Below are 15,176 nucleotides of genomic sequence, written 5' to 3' on the forward strand. Positions count from 1 at the left end.
ACAATTATGTTGATAATTGTATTCTTCGTTCGGTTATTGATATCTTTGATATGAACAATATCCATTTCGCTCAAACCTGAGAATAATCAATTTATTTTTATTATATCTGAACTGACATTTTTTTAAAGTTTAATATGTTAATAAAGTTTAACTGTTTTTATTTTATGATTTTAGTGAGTTTGCATTTCTTTAACTTTATTCATGCTACGAAATGTTTACTTTGAAGCTTTCACAGATTGTAGGTTACTCACTCCTAAATAAAAACTATTTTCACATCTTTCGTTGGCAATAATCCAGAATATATATTATTCTTTCCAACACATTTTTATTATTTAAAAACATTAATAAGAAATTAATCTCTTTGATTAGGATTCAATGTTGTGTATCATACTTGGATGTTACTTATGTTTTCGCATCTGTTTTTCATTGTTTTTAATGGAAATGAATCTACTTTTAAACTAAACAAATAGCAAGGAAAAGTTCTAAGTACAAAAAAGTCGATTTGATTAGATAAATTTAAAAATCTGAGACCATAACATAATATTTTTATATTTACCCTATTTTGTCATAATATTCTAAATCTGCGATTCTCGAGTAATAAATCTATATAAATAAAAATGTACACGTTCGTTTGTTCCTAATAGCTAATCTCCGAAAGTTCTTCACCGATTGCTTTGAAATTTTGACACAACGTTGCATTCGAATACGCGCGTGTTTTTATATAATATAGATGTCGAAATTCCCCAGGGGGAACAAAATTAAGGCCTTCCGTGAAGAACTGGGCTTCAATTATACTATTTTAGATTTTTTTGCGTTTTTCATTGCGTTTTAATAGGGTACGTCAAGAGAATGTACACTAAGAAGGGATTTTTCGAAATTCCCCCCCCCGCGGGGAAGTGATAGATACATTTTGAGTACTGCTAGTAATAAATAATTTGTACAAAGAAAAAAATATTTTGTCCTAAAATTTATCCAGAAACGTCTTGTTAAATTATTCCGTAATATGCATACTTATATTTATTTGTGAACGTATTCAAATGATTTGAAGGATTTGTTTAGGATTGTTTAACAAAACTTGGGATTATTTCTGTATTAACTTTCTTATTATAAAACCCTTTATTTGAGAATTAAAATGTTAAAATTTCTTTCTCCTTAACCGGATTAAAGTTTTAGAAATAATTTAAGTTCAACATTTCTCCTTTTAGAAGATTCTTTAAAAATAATCCGAGATAAAAGCGTATAGACTAGCGAGGAAATTTTTCTAAATCTTCCCAGTTTAAATAACCTTTCTAGAGACGTTCAAATAGAATTTTATTCAGCAAGTAATAATCGAGTTACAAGCATACTTTCAAAAAGTGAATATACAAACATTAATTTAGAAATTTTTAGATTTTTCTTTTAACGGCATACTAAATCTTACCTTTACTAAGTTTTAGAATTCGTGTTGAAATGAAAAAGAATATTAAAATTAGTTAGAAAATAGTGCCATTTTTACTAAAATAACAATACTATAAACTTGATAATAGATATTATTTATACAAATAATTGTTTAATGGCGTACGGTGCGATTAAATATGTAAATCTGTACGATTATTGATAACAATTTAAATACTTAGGCCCTATATAATCTTTCGTAATTGAAATATATAAATTTTCTTACAATTTGTAGTTTTCTAAAATTTATTTAAGGATTCAAAGCAAATAAAAAAGCAGTCTTTCACCAGTTCTAAAAAATTGTATTATCCTATATACAGTTCATACAGTATATATGTGTGTGTTTATATGAGAATATTTTGATAAATAAAAAATAGAGCTATATTTATATATAGTTAATAAATACAGATCTATCATTTGTACACAAAAATTTAATATTTATATTCATTATATGATTATATTTTTATGTTATAATGTAATACTTGTAAGAAATATTTAAACAGATAAGTACTAACGACACTTTAAGATATTACTTATTATACTATTATTAATTATTATATTTTGTTCAAGAGAAATAACTATATCACTAAATATTTTTAGTAGCATATCTAACATATTATACGAATACGCATAAATTGATTTATAAAATATTAGTTTTAATACTAAAGTTATTAGTAATAAAAGTAAGTTAATAAAATTAATTTATCACATTTAGTAAACATTTCCCTACTGCTACAGTTCTAATTATATAACGTAAACTAAAATTCATTGGGGTGTTTACCAATAAAATAAACATATTAATTTGATATTTTAAATATAATATTTAAATTAAATATTATATATTCTGTTAAATTCATATTTCATTAACAAATAACTTTAGTTTTGGCTTTTAATAATTGCATAATTTTTCTTGAGTTAAGGTCTATATCAATCAATTATGAAATCTCCTGTTTGCAAAATATTTTAATTAAAATTGATTATTGGTACTTGTACAATTTTCGATAAAATGAAACAAAATTTGTTAGTATTCATTATATTAAGATGTTATCAATACGATATGAAAACAGGATAAGCTTTACACTGTTATTTAATATATTTCATTGAAATAAAGACTAAGTTACATGATGAATCTAACTGACAACAATATATTTAGGCATTAATATACAAGTTTTCTTTGCATTGAATTTAAAAAATCTTTTCCTATTTATTTATTTTATATATATATATTTTTATTTTTATGTCGAGCAATTTTTTATTTATTTGAATTTTTTTATTTCTCCTTTAAATGTAAATTTATCGTTTTGCTCATTTGATATGCAGTTTAACTTAGTAATGTATTTATATTTATTTTTTTTTACCTACATATACAGATAGATAATACGATCAATAGATATTAATTATCTGCCTTGTTTAGTTTAAGATAATGAACAATAGAGATATAAAAAATGTTGAATACGCAAACAAACTCCTTCTCACCTTTGATAAATTATTATTGCTTTTATCTAATTATATCTCTATGGATTTATAGTCTGAACAAATGAAAAGAATAGTTATTCGAGAAAATATAATTTTTAAAATTATTTGTATATTTTAAGTATTATAAATGAACATCAAAAATAATGTAAAAAGTAGGAGAAATTAGAGTTCATTCAATCTGTTCGTTATAAATAATTGATTAAGAAACAATTCAGATTAGATATCACTAGTTTTGAAAAAATAGATATACATTATAAACTTACATTAAATTTATTTTTCATATCTCTTAATTATTCATCATGCATAATTATTCATCTGCATGATGAATAATTAAGTTCAAATAATCACTTATAACTTTATAAACTTTGATTTATTACTTCGAATAGCACAAACGACTATTTGAAATATCACGATTAACAACGTTATGTATATTGATTTTCCTATAAAAATATATTTATGCGATATACTTATTTTATAAGCAGGAATATAGAGACTAACATTAAATATTAAATTGCAATTATTAAACTGTTTCGATTTTATAAGAAATGTAATATATTGGTCCAAAGTAATGGATAAAAATTCGATTTAAGCTGAATTTTATCTTATAACTTAACACTGTATATAAATTTTTCTTTTGAATAAATACTTTTTTCGATTATCTTATAGACAATTTGAATATAAGCTTATATAGCTTATATTCAAATAAAATTTTGTAATCCGATAATAAATCGAATTACAAGATTTTATTTTGTAAAATTTAAATATAAAATTAATTTATATTACAAATTTGGCTAGGAAATTAATAATATAATTTTATAAATTTTGTAAAGCGAATGACGTGATTGATTTAGTTGAACATAAAAATGAAGAATAAACCATAAATCATAATTTTCTAGACTTTCGTCGTTATTTCATTATATTATTGTTGTTATTGTTTTGTTTAATTGGAAATTTTAATTAATCAATTTAAAAAGTTCTGGCTTTTATAAAATCGAATAAACAATACAATTTTAATTATGTAACAGCTGAGACAAGCAGACAGCAAAGTTTACACAGCCATTTCTCATAAATCAATTATTAGCTCATTTTCGGAATCTCTCAGAATTCTTAAAGAACTTGTTATAATCAAATTATCAAAGAGAACGTGCATAATAATATAAACCTAAAATAATATTTTAATATTACTAATAAAATCAAATTATCGATTAATAATAAAAATATGTATCATTCTTTAAAGCAATTTCTCATACAACCATTCTGCAATCTTCACGGTAAATATCAAAGAGTAAATGCATTATACTATCGAGAGTAACTGTTATCAATACAATTTTTAATAAAATTATTTTTGTAAAATGTGAATGTTTATCGTTTGAATACATATTTTAACAAATACAATTATGCTTATTGTACTGTACTGTACATATGCAGAGAGCTGTAAAAAAGGAATAGAAATTGCTTCGTTAATATTTATTTATTAAAAATAGATTTCAATTCCTACAATTTTTTAAAAAGTTTGTTTTTGATTTTATAGTAAATATACGATGATTAATAAATTTGTAATTTATTTAGCAAATTTTCGATTTAAAATGAGAAAATTTTAAATCGAAACTAAATAAACATACGATGCAAAAAATCACTACACTTTGTTTATTTTTATCAACACACTTTTAAAGAGAACCTCTCTTTTTAATTTGAAGTGAATCATTGTTTATTAATAGTGTGGTTATCGAGATTTAAATTCTGTACATATGTGAATGTTCTATGCCAGAATACAATATTCTAGAAAAGTCTATATCATTCAGACAATAATAAAAAAACAGACACTTTTTTGCCTATTTGTAGCTTCGCTATTGAATATTTTATAATAATGCGTTATATAACGTTCTAAAATACTTCGAAAGCATCTTTAAATATTTTATTTATAAAGAAATTTGACAACATAGATAAATAAATATTAAAATCACAATTACACAGGTTTACCAGTCTAGGAAACTACAAGACTTTAAAATGATGATAAAATTTTTATGAAGAAAATTTAAAATTGAGGAGAAATGACTTATTGGAAACATATTATAATGGATAATTTTTAAGAATGACAGATTATTGAAAGCTTACCTAAGTATAGAAACAATATAACAAAGTTTTATAGTAAGGAATTAACAATTGTATAAGTGATATAGGATAATCTAACCATGTGTTTTTTCATTAAACTTTATAATTATGAAATCTTTAAAAGTTTCGTTTATTAAAGAACTATTCATTTAGAATACAATAATAAAAATATATTAATTATTAAAATTACAATTATTTTAAATTTGCTAGTCAACTGTTTTCCAATTGCAACATTATTCACAATTTACTTACCATAACATAACGTTTTATAAATAAACAATAACATAAGTTTTATAAACAAATGGTTCAAAAATACAACGCATGGTTTCTACTTGACACTTGCGATAAACTTGGTTGGAAGTCTCAAATCGGACACTTGTGTTATGTTAATAGATCGTTTGAGGCTTGCTTAGAATATTGTTTGGCAGACCAATTTTCATTTTGCCATTAATCGTTACTGCTTACGCTACTAATATTGATATTCTAACGTATGTCGACATTAACTATTGCTATATTATTTAGCGATGACTATGAGAAAATTATTGAAAGTACAGTATTATAGAAACTAAAATGATTAACTGCATAATAAAAGTTTTTACTTTACTATGAAAAAGTAATTAATAATAAACTGCTCAAGAATACACTACATGATCTATATGATAAATATTAAGAAGGAACGATGAATTGTTTTTGCATCTATAATCTTGATACGATACACGTTTTAATAAAATTTTCCGATTTTGCATTAAATGAATGACAAAATACGATTTTCTAGTGGGAAGAAAAGTATCTAATTAAGCAAATTTAAAAGTTAGATGCTGATGTTATAATCTCTACATAAGCCTGAGCTAAATAACAAATTCCAAAGATAACTAAAAAATATAAGTTCAAGTTTATATTAGAAAACACTTGATTAAATTAACTTATAACACTATTTTGTATATTCGCTATTAAACATTTCATATAATACAATTATATATATATTATATATATAGTATATAGAATACATAATTTATCGTGACATATTAGTAAATTCATACACTAATTTATTAATATATATTACCAAACTAGATGTATACATACTTAATATTAATAGTATTAAATTGCTAAGTAATTTATAATATCAAGAAATTAATATTGATACACTTACAATATTTATTGTTTTTAATTTGGATCATTTTTACTAGTATTTAGAATCTAATATTTGTTTAAAAACTAAAATTACTCTTATAATTATTTTAATAAATAATTTATTTATATTTCTGATAACGAAAAAGCAGTTACTAAATTATCTGGAATAATATTACAGATTATCAGACCGTTGGGACGATTCGAAAAAAGTAAGACAAAGGTTAAAGACAATAGAAGAAATGAATAAATTTCTTTGACACTGAATGACGATTTAATTTACAGTAATATTGTTCGCAGTCTTCCGTTACAAAACAATGATTATAATTTAAAACGACAAACATTTTCAATTGATATCTTCGAAAGATTAGGAGACCTTCAGATACAAAACAATACATTCACGATATATTAACGCTCATGTGACTTTTAAGATATAGCCTAATGCATGCTATTTATCTGCTTATTACTTAAAATCTAGTTTTTTGCACAACTCTAGCTTTCGTTATGGGTTTGATATTGACTGTGCCGTTAATTATCATCGCAAATGTTGTTAGAAAGTATTTTTCTCAGAATCAAAACTCCAGTAAGTACTTTAGTCTTGTTAAACTCTAATTAAGCCAAGCTAACTTTTAAAAAACCATTAATCATTGTTACAGTAATTTACAGTAAAATTATAATTCCGATTTTAATTACGTAAGAACAAAAATTATTAGCTTATTATTAAGATTTAATTAAATTCTTAAATTTTCTGATAGAATATTTATTTAATTATAACGGAAAAGTGTAACCTAAATTCAGATAAAATTTGTATATTTAAATTTTTGATCTTATTTAACATAAATACGTAGTAAATATTTATAAACAGAACATAAATACGTAGTAAATATTTATAAACAGACTTTATCCTTGATCAATGATTAATGAAACCAGATAATATTGAAGGCTTTTCTGATAAAACTAGTTAATTGAAATCACTCCTATTATCGCAAACAATGGACAGTATTTTTTTCAATGTAATGTCGAAATACGATAAGATTCTATTTTTTAAAATGACGAATTTCTTAAAGATAAACCTAATAAACAATAGTGCTATTCATCTTCTTACTTTGATTAAGTATAATTGATAATTAATAAAATTAATATTTTTATTATAAAACCTTACAAATATTGTTTATCATATCTGTGGCATTTCATATAACTATCTAACTTCACATATATATTGATATAAAAGTAATTTTATTATATCAGAAACATATCTTCATTATAATCATAAATGCTGGAGCTTGTTAACACATAACTCGTCAGCATTTATGATTATAATGGATAATAATTGTTTAACACTAGAACAAAGTTCGCTATAGCTAAAACTTCAGCGAAATTATTAAAACAAGTACAGTTTCATGAAAAGTTCTCTCTCTCACGATCTTATACTTGCATTCACGCACTGTATTCAGTTACATACTCGCTTTATTAACATGCTATAATAGCGATAACTCTATTAAATTTTAATAAAATTTTAAAGTAAAATTTATTTGCTTATTTATTTATTACATTGACTCTCGGAAAAGCCTTCAGACAGTTGATTTCCACCCCCTTTACACAACAAGCCCAAATAAACAAGTAAAATTACAATAAAACAAAAGATAAACACCAAAGCCATAGGCATATATGGCAGAAAGATATATATAAACTACATGTATATATACGGCGGTATGATGTATATTAATAAAAAGAATAATTGTAAAGAGCAAAGATGCTGAATAAAAATTTAAATTAAATCATTTTTAACTGAGATAAAGAATTTCATTACATTTCAATCGAAATTTGTCGATTTATCGAATAGCTAACAGGTTAAATTTTTTATTTAAAATTATAACTCTTAAAAAGATAGGTTTGTTCTTTAACGTTACCATCATGGCCGTATTAACTAACCCATGATCGGATCCTAGGCTTTCAGCTATTTCGGGCCCCCTCCGGGACTTCAATCTTTTACCTCACTACAGTTTTCAGCCTGACCCTATGTACTGCAGTCTATTGAATTCTAGACTGTAGTACATAGCTCAATATCAATTTTGAACATCTGAAGAATTTTATTTACATTATATATATATTTAAAAATGACAGGTCCCTAATCTCGTTAGACTTCAGCCTAGTCAGCTAAAACGGCCCTGATTACCACATACTAAAAAAGTTTATTTAATAAAAGAAATTTATAGTATACAATAGATTCACGAATATTTAACAGTTAAATTGACTAGACTAAATTGTACTAGACGAAAACCTAAAATTTTCAAGATTAATGTGTCAATATTATTATAATTGCCTTTCTATGTTTTCAGTTTAAAACGGTTTTCAAAATATAAATTGAAATTTTTCAATTCCTAAGTACTAAACAAACGGAAAAAATAATTAAAGTTAAAAAATAAATATTATAAGTGCGATTTGATTCTTTAAAGATAAAATATATGTTTTTTTTATTATTATTTTGACATATATTTGACACATGAATCAAGAGATAAATTTAAATCCAATTTTTCCCTCGAGAAACTTTAAATATTGTGTATCCTGATAGCTCCATAAAATGAAAATAAAAAATGTGGAAACAATTCTTGAGAATATTTCTTAAACTACACATTATTAAAATATGTTATACATATTTTATTTAGAGTACTAAATAGACTTTAATAAACTAATAAAATCGAAAACAAAACGGGAAATTACAACGATAATTAAAAATTGCCAGGCTGCAAACTTATATTTTTTAATTTTAAAAAATCACGTGACTTCCGGTCCAGGCCGTAAATTCATTTATAGTTAGTCGGGGTCGCTGTCCCCTAAGCTTTTCATATCTCGTCTTAATTCTAGTAGTGTCTTGACCCTGTACATCATACTTCTCCTGATAACAATCGAGTCATCCCCACCGTCTATTTAATTCCGTTCTCGAGAAAATTTTTCTTGAAATCACGTGACTTCCGGTCTAGATCGGAATTTCGTATTCAGTGGTGCCTCATATAACATGCTTAATCCGTTCCAGGTGCACGTCCGTTAAGTGAAACGTCCGTTATACGAAACGCATTTTCCCGTAGAAATACATGTTAAAACATCTAATTCGTTCCGCAGCATAAAAAAATGAACATGGGGTGCGTTCTTTTATTCCTCCGCGTAACTCTGCGCGAGCGACATCCGTTTAAAAATTCCTGCGGAACGCGTTCCTAAATTCCGGTGGGAGTGCGCGCCGTTGAACGGCAAAAACGGCCGCTTGTAGCAGTAGTTTACGGTAGAAAGCAACATGGCGTCCTTCATGGCTCAGATAGTTTCGTTTCCGGGCCCATTATGAGGTTTTATGAATGAGAATTTAGAAATTGTGAAAGCGCGAGTTAGCGCACGCCGTGATGTAAGTGTCTTTACGAATTTTTTTTTCGAGGCTATTTTGAATGCTCTTTCAACAAATAATCCATTTTATGGTTAAATTTTACAATTGGGACTCTTCTTTTCCTTTTAAAGCTCATATTTTAGAATTATAGATTCCTCCATCACGATACTATCGATAGTGCGGGCGCCGCCATCTTTCTTTCACCGTCGTTCCTAAATGCCTACAAACAGCAGCACACTCCCGTAGTAGCGGAGATGCAGAGCAACCGCTATTAAAGAACGCACCCATGGAGCAGTCTCCAATTATGCCGGAAAGTCCGTTGTTCGCAGCCAGTCCGTTGCTCGAGTCACGTAACGGCCAAACAGAAAGTCCGTTGTTCGCATTGTCCGTTATTCGAGGCGTACGTTATACGAGGCACCACTGTATAGTTAATTGCTCCTGCCCCTAAGTTTTCTATATTTGGCTTCGATTTTCATTTATCTAACTCCATTCTCGAGATTAAAGAAGGAAGGACGGACGGACAACAGGAAGACAACAATGAGAATCTGTTGGTCTGCAATTTGAAAATTGCAGCCCAATAAGATTTTTTACGAAAAAAATTTAATTTAATTATTTCGTTGTCATTATGACTGTTCAATTTTTGTATTTAAAGAATTTCAATTAAATTATGAATTACATAACCTGATTTTTAAAATCCATGTTTAAATTCTAAATAAATAATTTCAACAAAAGTCAACTCGATACTCGATGCCATATTCTGAAAACTAATTTAATTATATTTACATAAAAATTCTAAAAATATTATTCTTATTTCAATTTTTCGAATGTAGAGTTCTTCAGATATCTTTTAAAAATTTCAAAGCTTATTTTAAATATTGACTTAGTTAAAAATTTCAGCGGTCTTTTGCATCTCAATAAACATTTTTAGAATTAAATTCATTAAAAATTCTATTTGAATCAAGTTTTTAAACAAGAAATTACATATATTACTGCTTTTCATGTCGCGAATATTCATTCGTTAAAAAGTATTCATTTCTTTTTCACTTATTTACTGTGAACTAAAATTGAATTACTTTAGTATTAATGCACTAGAAAAAATTCTATCCGCATATATATTTAAATTTCATTGCTTGGTTTAAGTGAATTTGCGTTTTTTTAAATTAATATAAGAACTTAGTCGTTCAGTAGTAGAATATTAGACAAGAAAGTGACTGAAAAACAAAATAAATTGATTCAGATGGAACATTTGACATTCTACAGAATTAGTTTTCAAAAAGTCGGAGGATATTAATTTTAATGAAATAAATAAAGCATGTGCTAAAATTTTCTATTGATTATCGTCTGTAATTGAATGCCAGATCAACATCATATCTAACATTCAGTTGTTACTAGCCGAGACATCTGACGCTTCTAGGGAAAATTTGATATTGCACCCTTGATCGTAAAAAATTTATATATATAAAAAAACTATTTACATTGCTTTTAAGAAGGTCAAGTAAGGAATCTTTGGACAGAAAAAGTTGTGTGCATTACACAAACTACTTATCAGTTTGGAAACTTGGTCCAGAAATTAAATTAAAAATGGAATTCCTAGTAGTTAAAATTGTTCATCTGAACTGGTTGTTAAACAAATTCTGTATTTTTTATTGCAGTAATTATAACACTATAATATTTTAAAATGAACTGAAGCTTTCATTAATTATTATATAATAATTAATGAAAGCTCCAGTTCAAAATATATATATATCAGCTCCAGTCCAAATATTATATATATTAATATTAATTATTGCAATGCTTATTTATAAAGTAATGCACTAAACTTAAATTATCAATAAACGTCAACGGGGTGAAATAAGGAAAGTGGGTGGGATTTCCAGGTTTTAAGATAACTAATATTTTTCGCTTCGTCTTAGAGAGTAAAATAAAAAATTTGGTTCAGATCGGTCAAAGGATTTCGGAGTTAATAAGGAACTTATACAGACAACAAACATTCTATTATAAACATATAAATTACTGCTTACAAGAAAATTTAAACAATAATGCAATATCTAGGCACGTAAGAGTAACTAAACAATATTCGATCTGATTAAAATAAATAATGAACATATATTTAAATCATATTAAAATACAATTTTTTCTAACTAAAAATTCTGAATAAAAGACGTAAGATTTAAAAATATTTTATTATAAAAACGAAAACGTAAGAAAAAAATCAGTTGTATCACTTTTTTGAGTGACTTTAGCCGATAAAATGTAATTTGCAAATATAGAATTTTTCTTTATGCATAATAAGCACAATTATTTAAATTAAATAAAATTTATATTTAAGATCCTATATAGCCTAAATATAAAAATTTTTCAATTTGAATTCTTTCCTTCACTATTGTAACGACAATGTAAACTTCGCTCTAGCTCAACAGAAATATCAATTTTGTTATAAAAAATATGAAAATTATAAAAACAATTGCAGTTAAATGTTTTTAATTTTAATTATCAAACTACTTTAAAATTTTAATATTAAATAATTAAATTAATCAATAAGAAGAAACTATTTTATAAACTATTTTTGAGTTTATAAAATTTTATATTAATTATTAATAATGATCTCTTTTCTTTATATACTTCATTATAGTATATTAATTCATAAATTCGATGTTTTTATTACTATTATATATATAGTAATAAAATATATAATACTATTATATAACTGTTATGACAAAAAAACATTTTCATACATTATCATTAGTGATGTACGCGTATTTAGATATCGCCATTGTTTTCATCGTCGAATTGAAATAAAAACATTTCAAATTTTAAAGGACAAAAATTCATCGAAAAAAGTTATAATATCATTGAAAATAATCTATAAAAGCATTTTCAAATTTTTTACATTATCCAAGTTAAGTTTACAACGGTTAGATTCTAACCGTTAGAATCTTGCAATTTTTGATATTGGAATACATCTAAAAACCTTTAAGTAAATATCTTAGTAGGTTTTAAATTACTTTTTATACTTTTTATTCAGTATAACATATTAAATTTTAATATTCATTTTCTAATTGATGAAATAATTTTTATGAAGAATTGGGTTAAATTTACTTATGGTAGTCAAAATGGCGGCTCGTCTCTAATTCCAGCAAACTGAAGAAGGGAAACAGTGGGGAAGCACGTTCTATTTCTAATAATTTTGTTGGTAATAAATATGGTAATTTATTAGAATAGGTTAGGTTAGGTTAGAACGTGCGTCCCCACTGTTTCCTTTCTTCTGTTTGCTGGAATCAGAGACGAGCCGCCATTTTGACTACCATAAATAAATTTAACCAAGAATTGTTTATATTTCACTTTCTATTTTCAAATATACAAGTTTATTTATTTATTCATTTTACTGCCTTTGGGAAAAGTATGAATTTCAATTTTTATACGTTTATTTGATATTTGTATGTTTTTGCCGATTTCTTATGTTTATTGCCTCATATGATTGAATCTGTTCTTTCATAAATTATTTGATTGGGCTTTCGTGATAGTATTTATCAAGTTACTTGTAATAAATTATATTTAAAACTGTCGCTAATAATTATATAATATATATCGAAGATATAAATGTAATTTTAAGTAAAAGATCTGTACTTCAATTTTTAGGAATTCCAGTTACATAATTGAAAACAAATAAGTTAAAATAAATACAAAAAAATGTTTTTATGTAAATAAAAACCATAACATTATTTTGGCATTAAAGTATGATTAAAATGATATTTAATTTTTCATTTTAATAATGTACAGTCATATGACTAATATGTTCCGCCAAAAAAAGTTTACTTGAAAGAACGAAAGGTAAATAGGATATATATGTATATATATATATATCCTATTATATATACATAGTTATAAACAATCATATATATATATATATATATATATATATATATATATATATGTACTGTACGTTTTAAGGTAATTCTAAAGTAACAATTATTTAATTTTTATTTTAGAAATACTTTAATAGTTTGTTTTTTCAACTTTTTCAATAAAAATCAACTAAATAACTAATATTGTTATCAAGTAATAATTTCACAATAATAAGAACTGATATTTTATGAACTTCATAATTTCAATTATAAAATTATTAGCAGTAAACTCTTTAGTGCGTGGTGTAAAATAAATTTTAATTAATATTTATTATTCTTTTAGTAACATTGTATATACAAAAACTAGTTTTTAAAATAGCTTAAAGAAAGAATGTTTTATCAATATAGATGACAGACTGACAACTTATTCAAATTCATAAATTTTAAATTCGTTATCAAGAAATGTCTGTTATCTCTGTGACAACAAATAGTTTCAACTGAACAGATTTCTTCTAAAAGTTTTTAAACATTTATTTCTGTACATGAGATAAAAATACATTTTGCCGTGTATTCTATTTTTAAATATATATAAAGCGTATGATGAAAACATGTATAACAATATACAAACATATATATATTGCTATACATGTTTTCATCGTCTCCTTTATCTGTTAATCTTTATACATTTTTAAAAATTTCGCTATTACCTATTTAATTTTACTTTTTCCTGTTTTATTATTAATTAATGTTGTTGTCATATACAAAATATATCCTATTTAACATATGTAATTTTTAGTGTTATTTTTACTTCACGAATTTCTCATATTACAATGAAATTTTCCTACTTGTTATATTTCTTTATTGATTTCTTTTATTTTCTTTTCATAATTTCAATTGCCAAATATTTCAATTTTTATAGAATTTTCAATAAATTTCCCTGCTGCTTGATCTTTGAGTTTTCCTTTATCACTATTGTTTTAGTTTTATCTCTGCTTACTTCTATATTATATCTCCTTTATTACAAATATTTATTTCTTTTGTATCACTGTTTTACTATAAATAGCCTATATAATTACGAATCTTTAATGTACGATATTTTATAATATTAACTTTTTTGTTTTCATATAACGCAGAGTTTATTCTTGGCTCGAGACAAACTAATTACAATTGAGAATGGTATTTAACATAGCATTATATAGTAAACTGTAGAGGTCTCCTGCTTATATTGATTAATACAGTATTACGTTGGGATTATATTAGTAATTGCAGAGTTGTTTCAAATGCATAATATTATATCAATTTTGAATTAATATCAAATTATATTATAGCTTTATTTGATTGAAATTTATTGTATGATGATAAATATTATTAAAATATCTATTAAAAATGAACTTTTACAAGAAAAAAATACTTTAACGCTTTTTGGTTAAAAATAAAATAAAAATATATTTCGATCTTAACATAAAATTTGTAATACAATCGATATCCCATTATCAAAATCTACGAAGATAAAAAAAGGAATTTAAAACGTGTTTTTTATATAAATTTCGAAATTCTATATGAAAAATTTATTCTATTGGCTTCACTAAAAATCTTCAGACAGCACGTACAGACATATCGTGTAGAATGTGTATACATGAAAACAACTTTTGTATTAAATTAATTCCAGCAAATAGAAGTACTGTATACAGTAGCGGATTTTAAAAAATGCCGCCCACAGACCTACAACATGCAGTCACCTCCCAAATTAGTACTGCCACTTTTGCATCATTTTATCATTTTAATTCTGCAATTTTTAAAATATCGAC

General features: G+C 24.9%; 2 protein-coding genes across 6 annotated transcripts in view; one reads left to right on the forward strand and one right to left on the reverse strand.

Annotated features, from left to right (window-relative positions):
- The window catches only part of LOC136978689 (coiled-coil domain-containing protein AGAP005037-like), a 526,382-nt gene that overhangs the window by 506,362 nt on the left and 4,844 nt on the right, over positions 1-15,176 (reverse strand). The window lies entirely within an intron of this gene.
- Positions 6,648-15,176, forward strand: part of LOC136978692 (rifampicin phosphotransferase-like) — a 48,335-nt gene continuing 39,806 nt past the window's right edge. Inside the window, exon 1 of the mRNA XM_067274456.1 lies at positions 6,648-6,733. Coding sequence (XP_067130557.1) covers positions 6,655-6,733 — 79 coding nt within the window. The 5' untranslated portion in view covers positions 6,648-6,654. The remainder of the gene's footprint in view (positions 6,734-15,176) is intronic.

This window comes from Centruroides vittatus, unplaced genomic scaffold (assembly GCF_030686945.1).
Source record: "Centruroides vittatus isolate TY-2023 unplaced genomic scaffold, ASM3068694v2 contig_549, whole genome shotgun sequence".
Classification (NCBI taxonomy): domain Eukaryota; kingdom Metazoa; phylum Arthropoda; class Arachnida; order Scorpiones; family Buthidae; genus Centruroides; species Centruroides vittatus.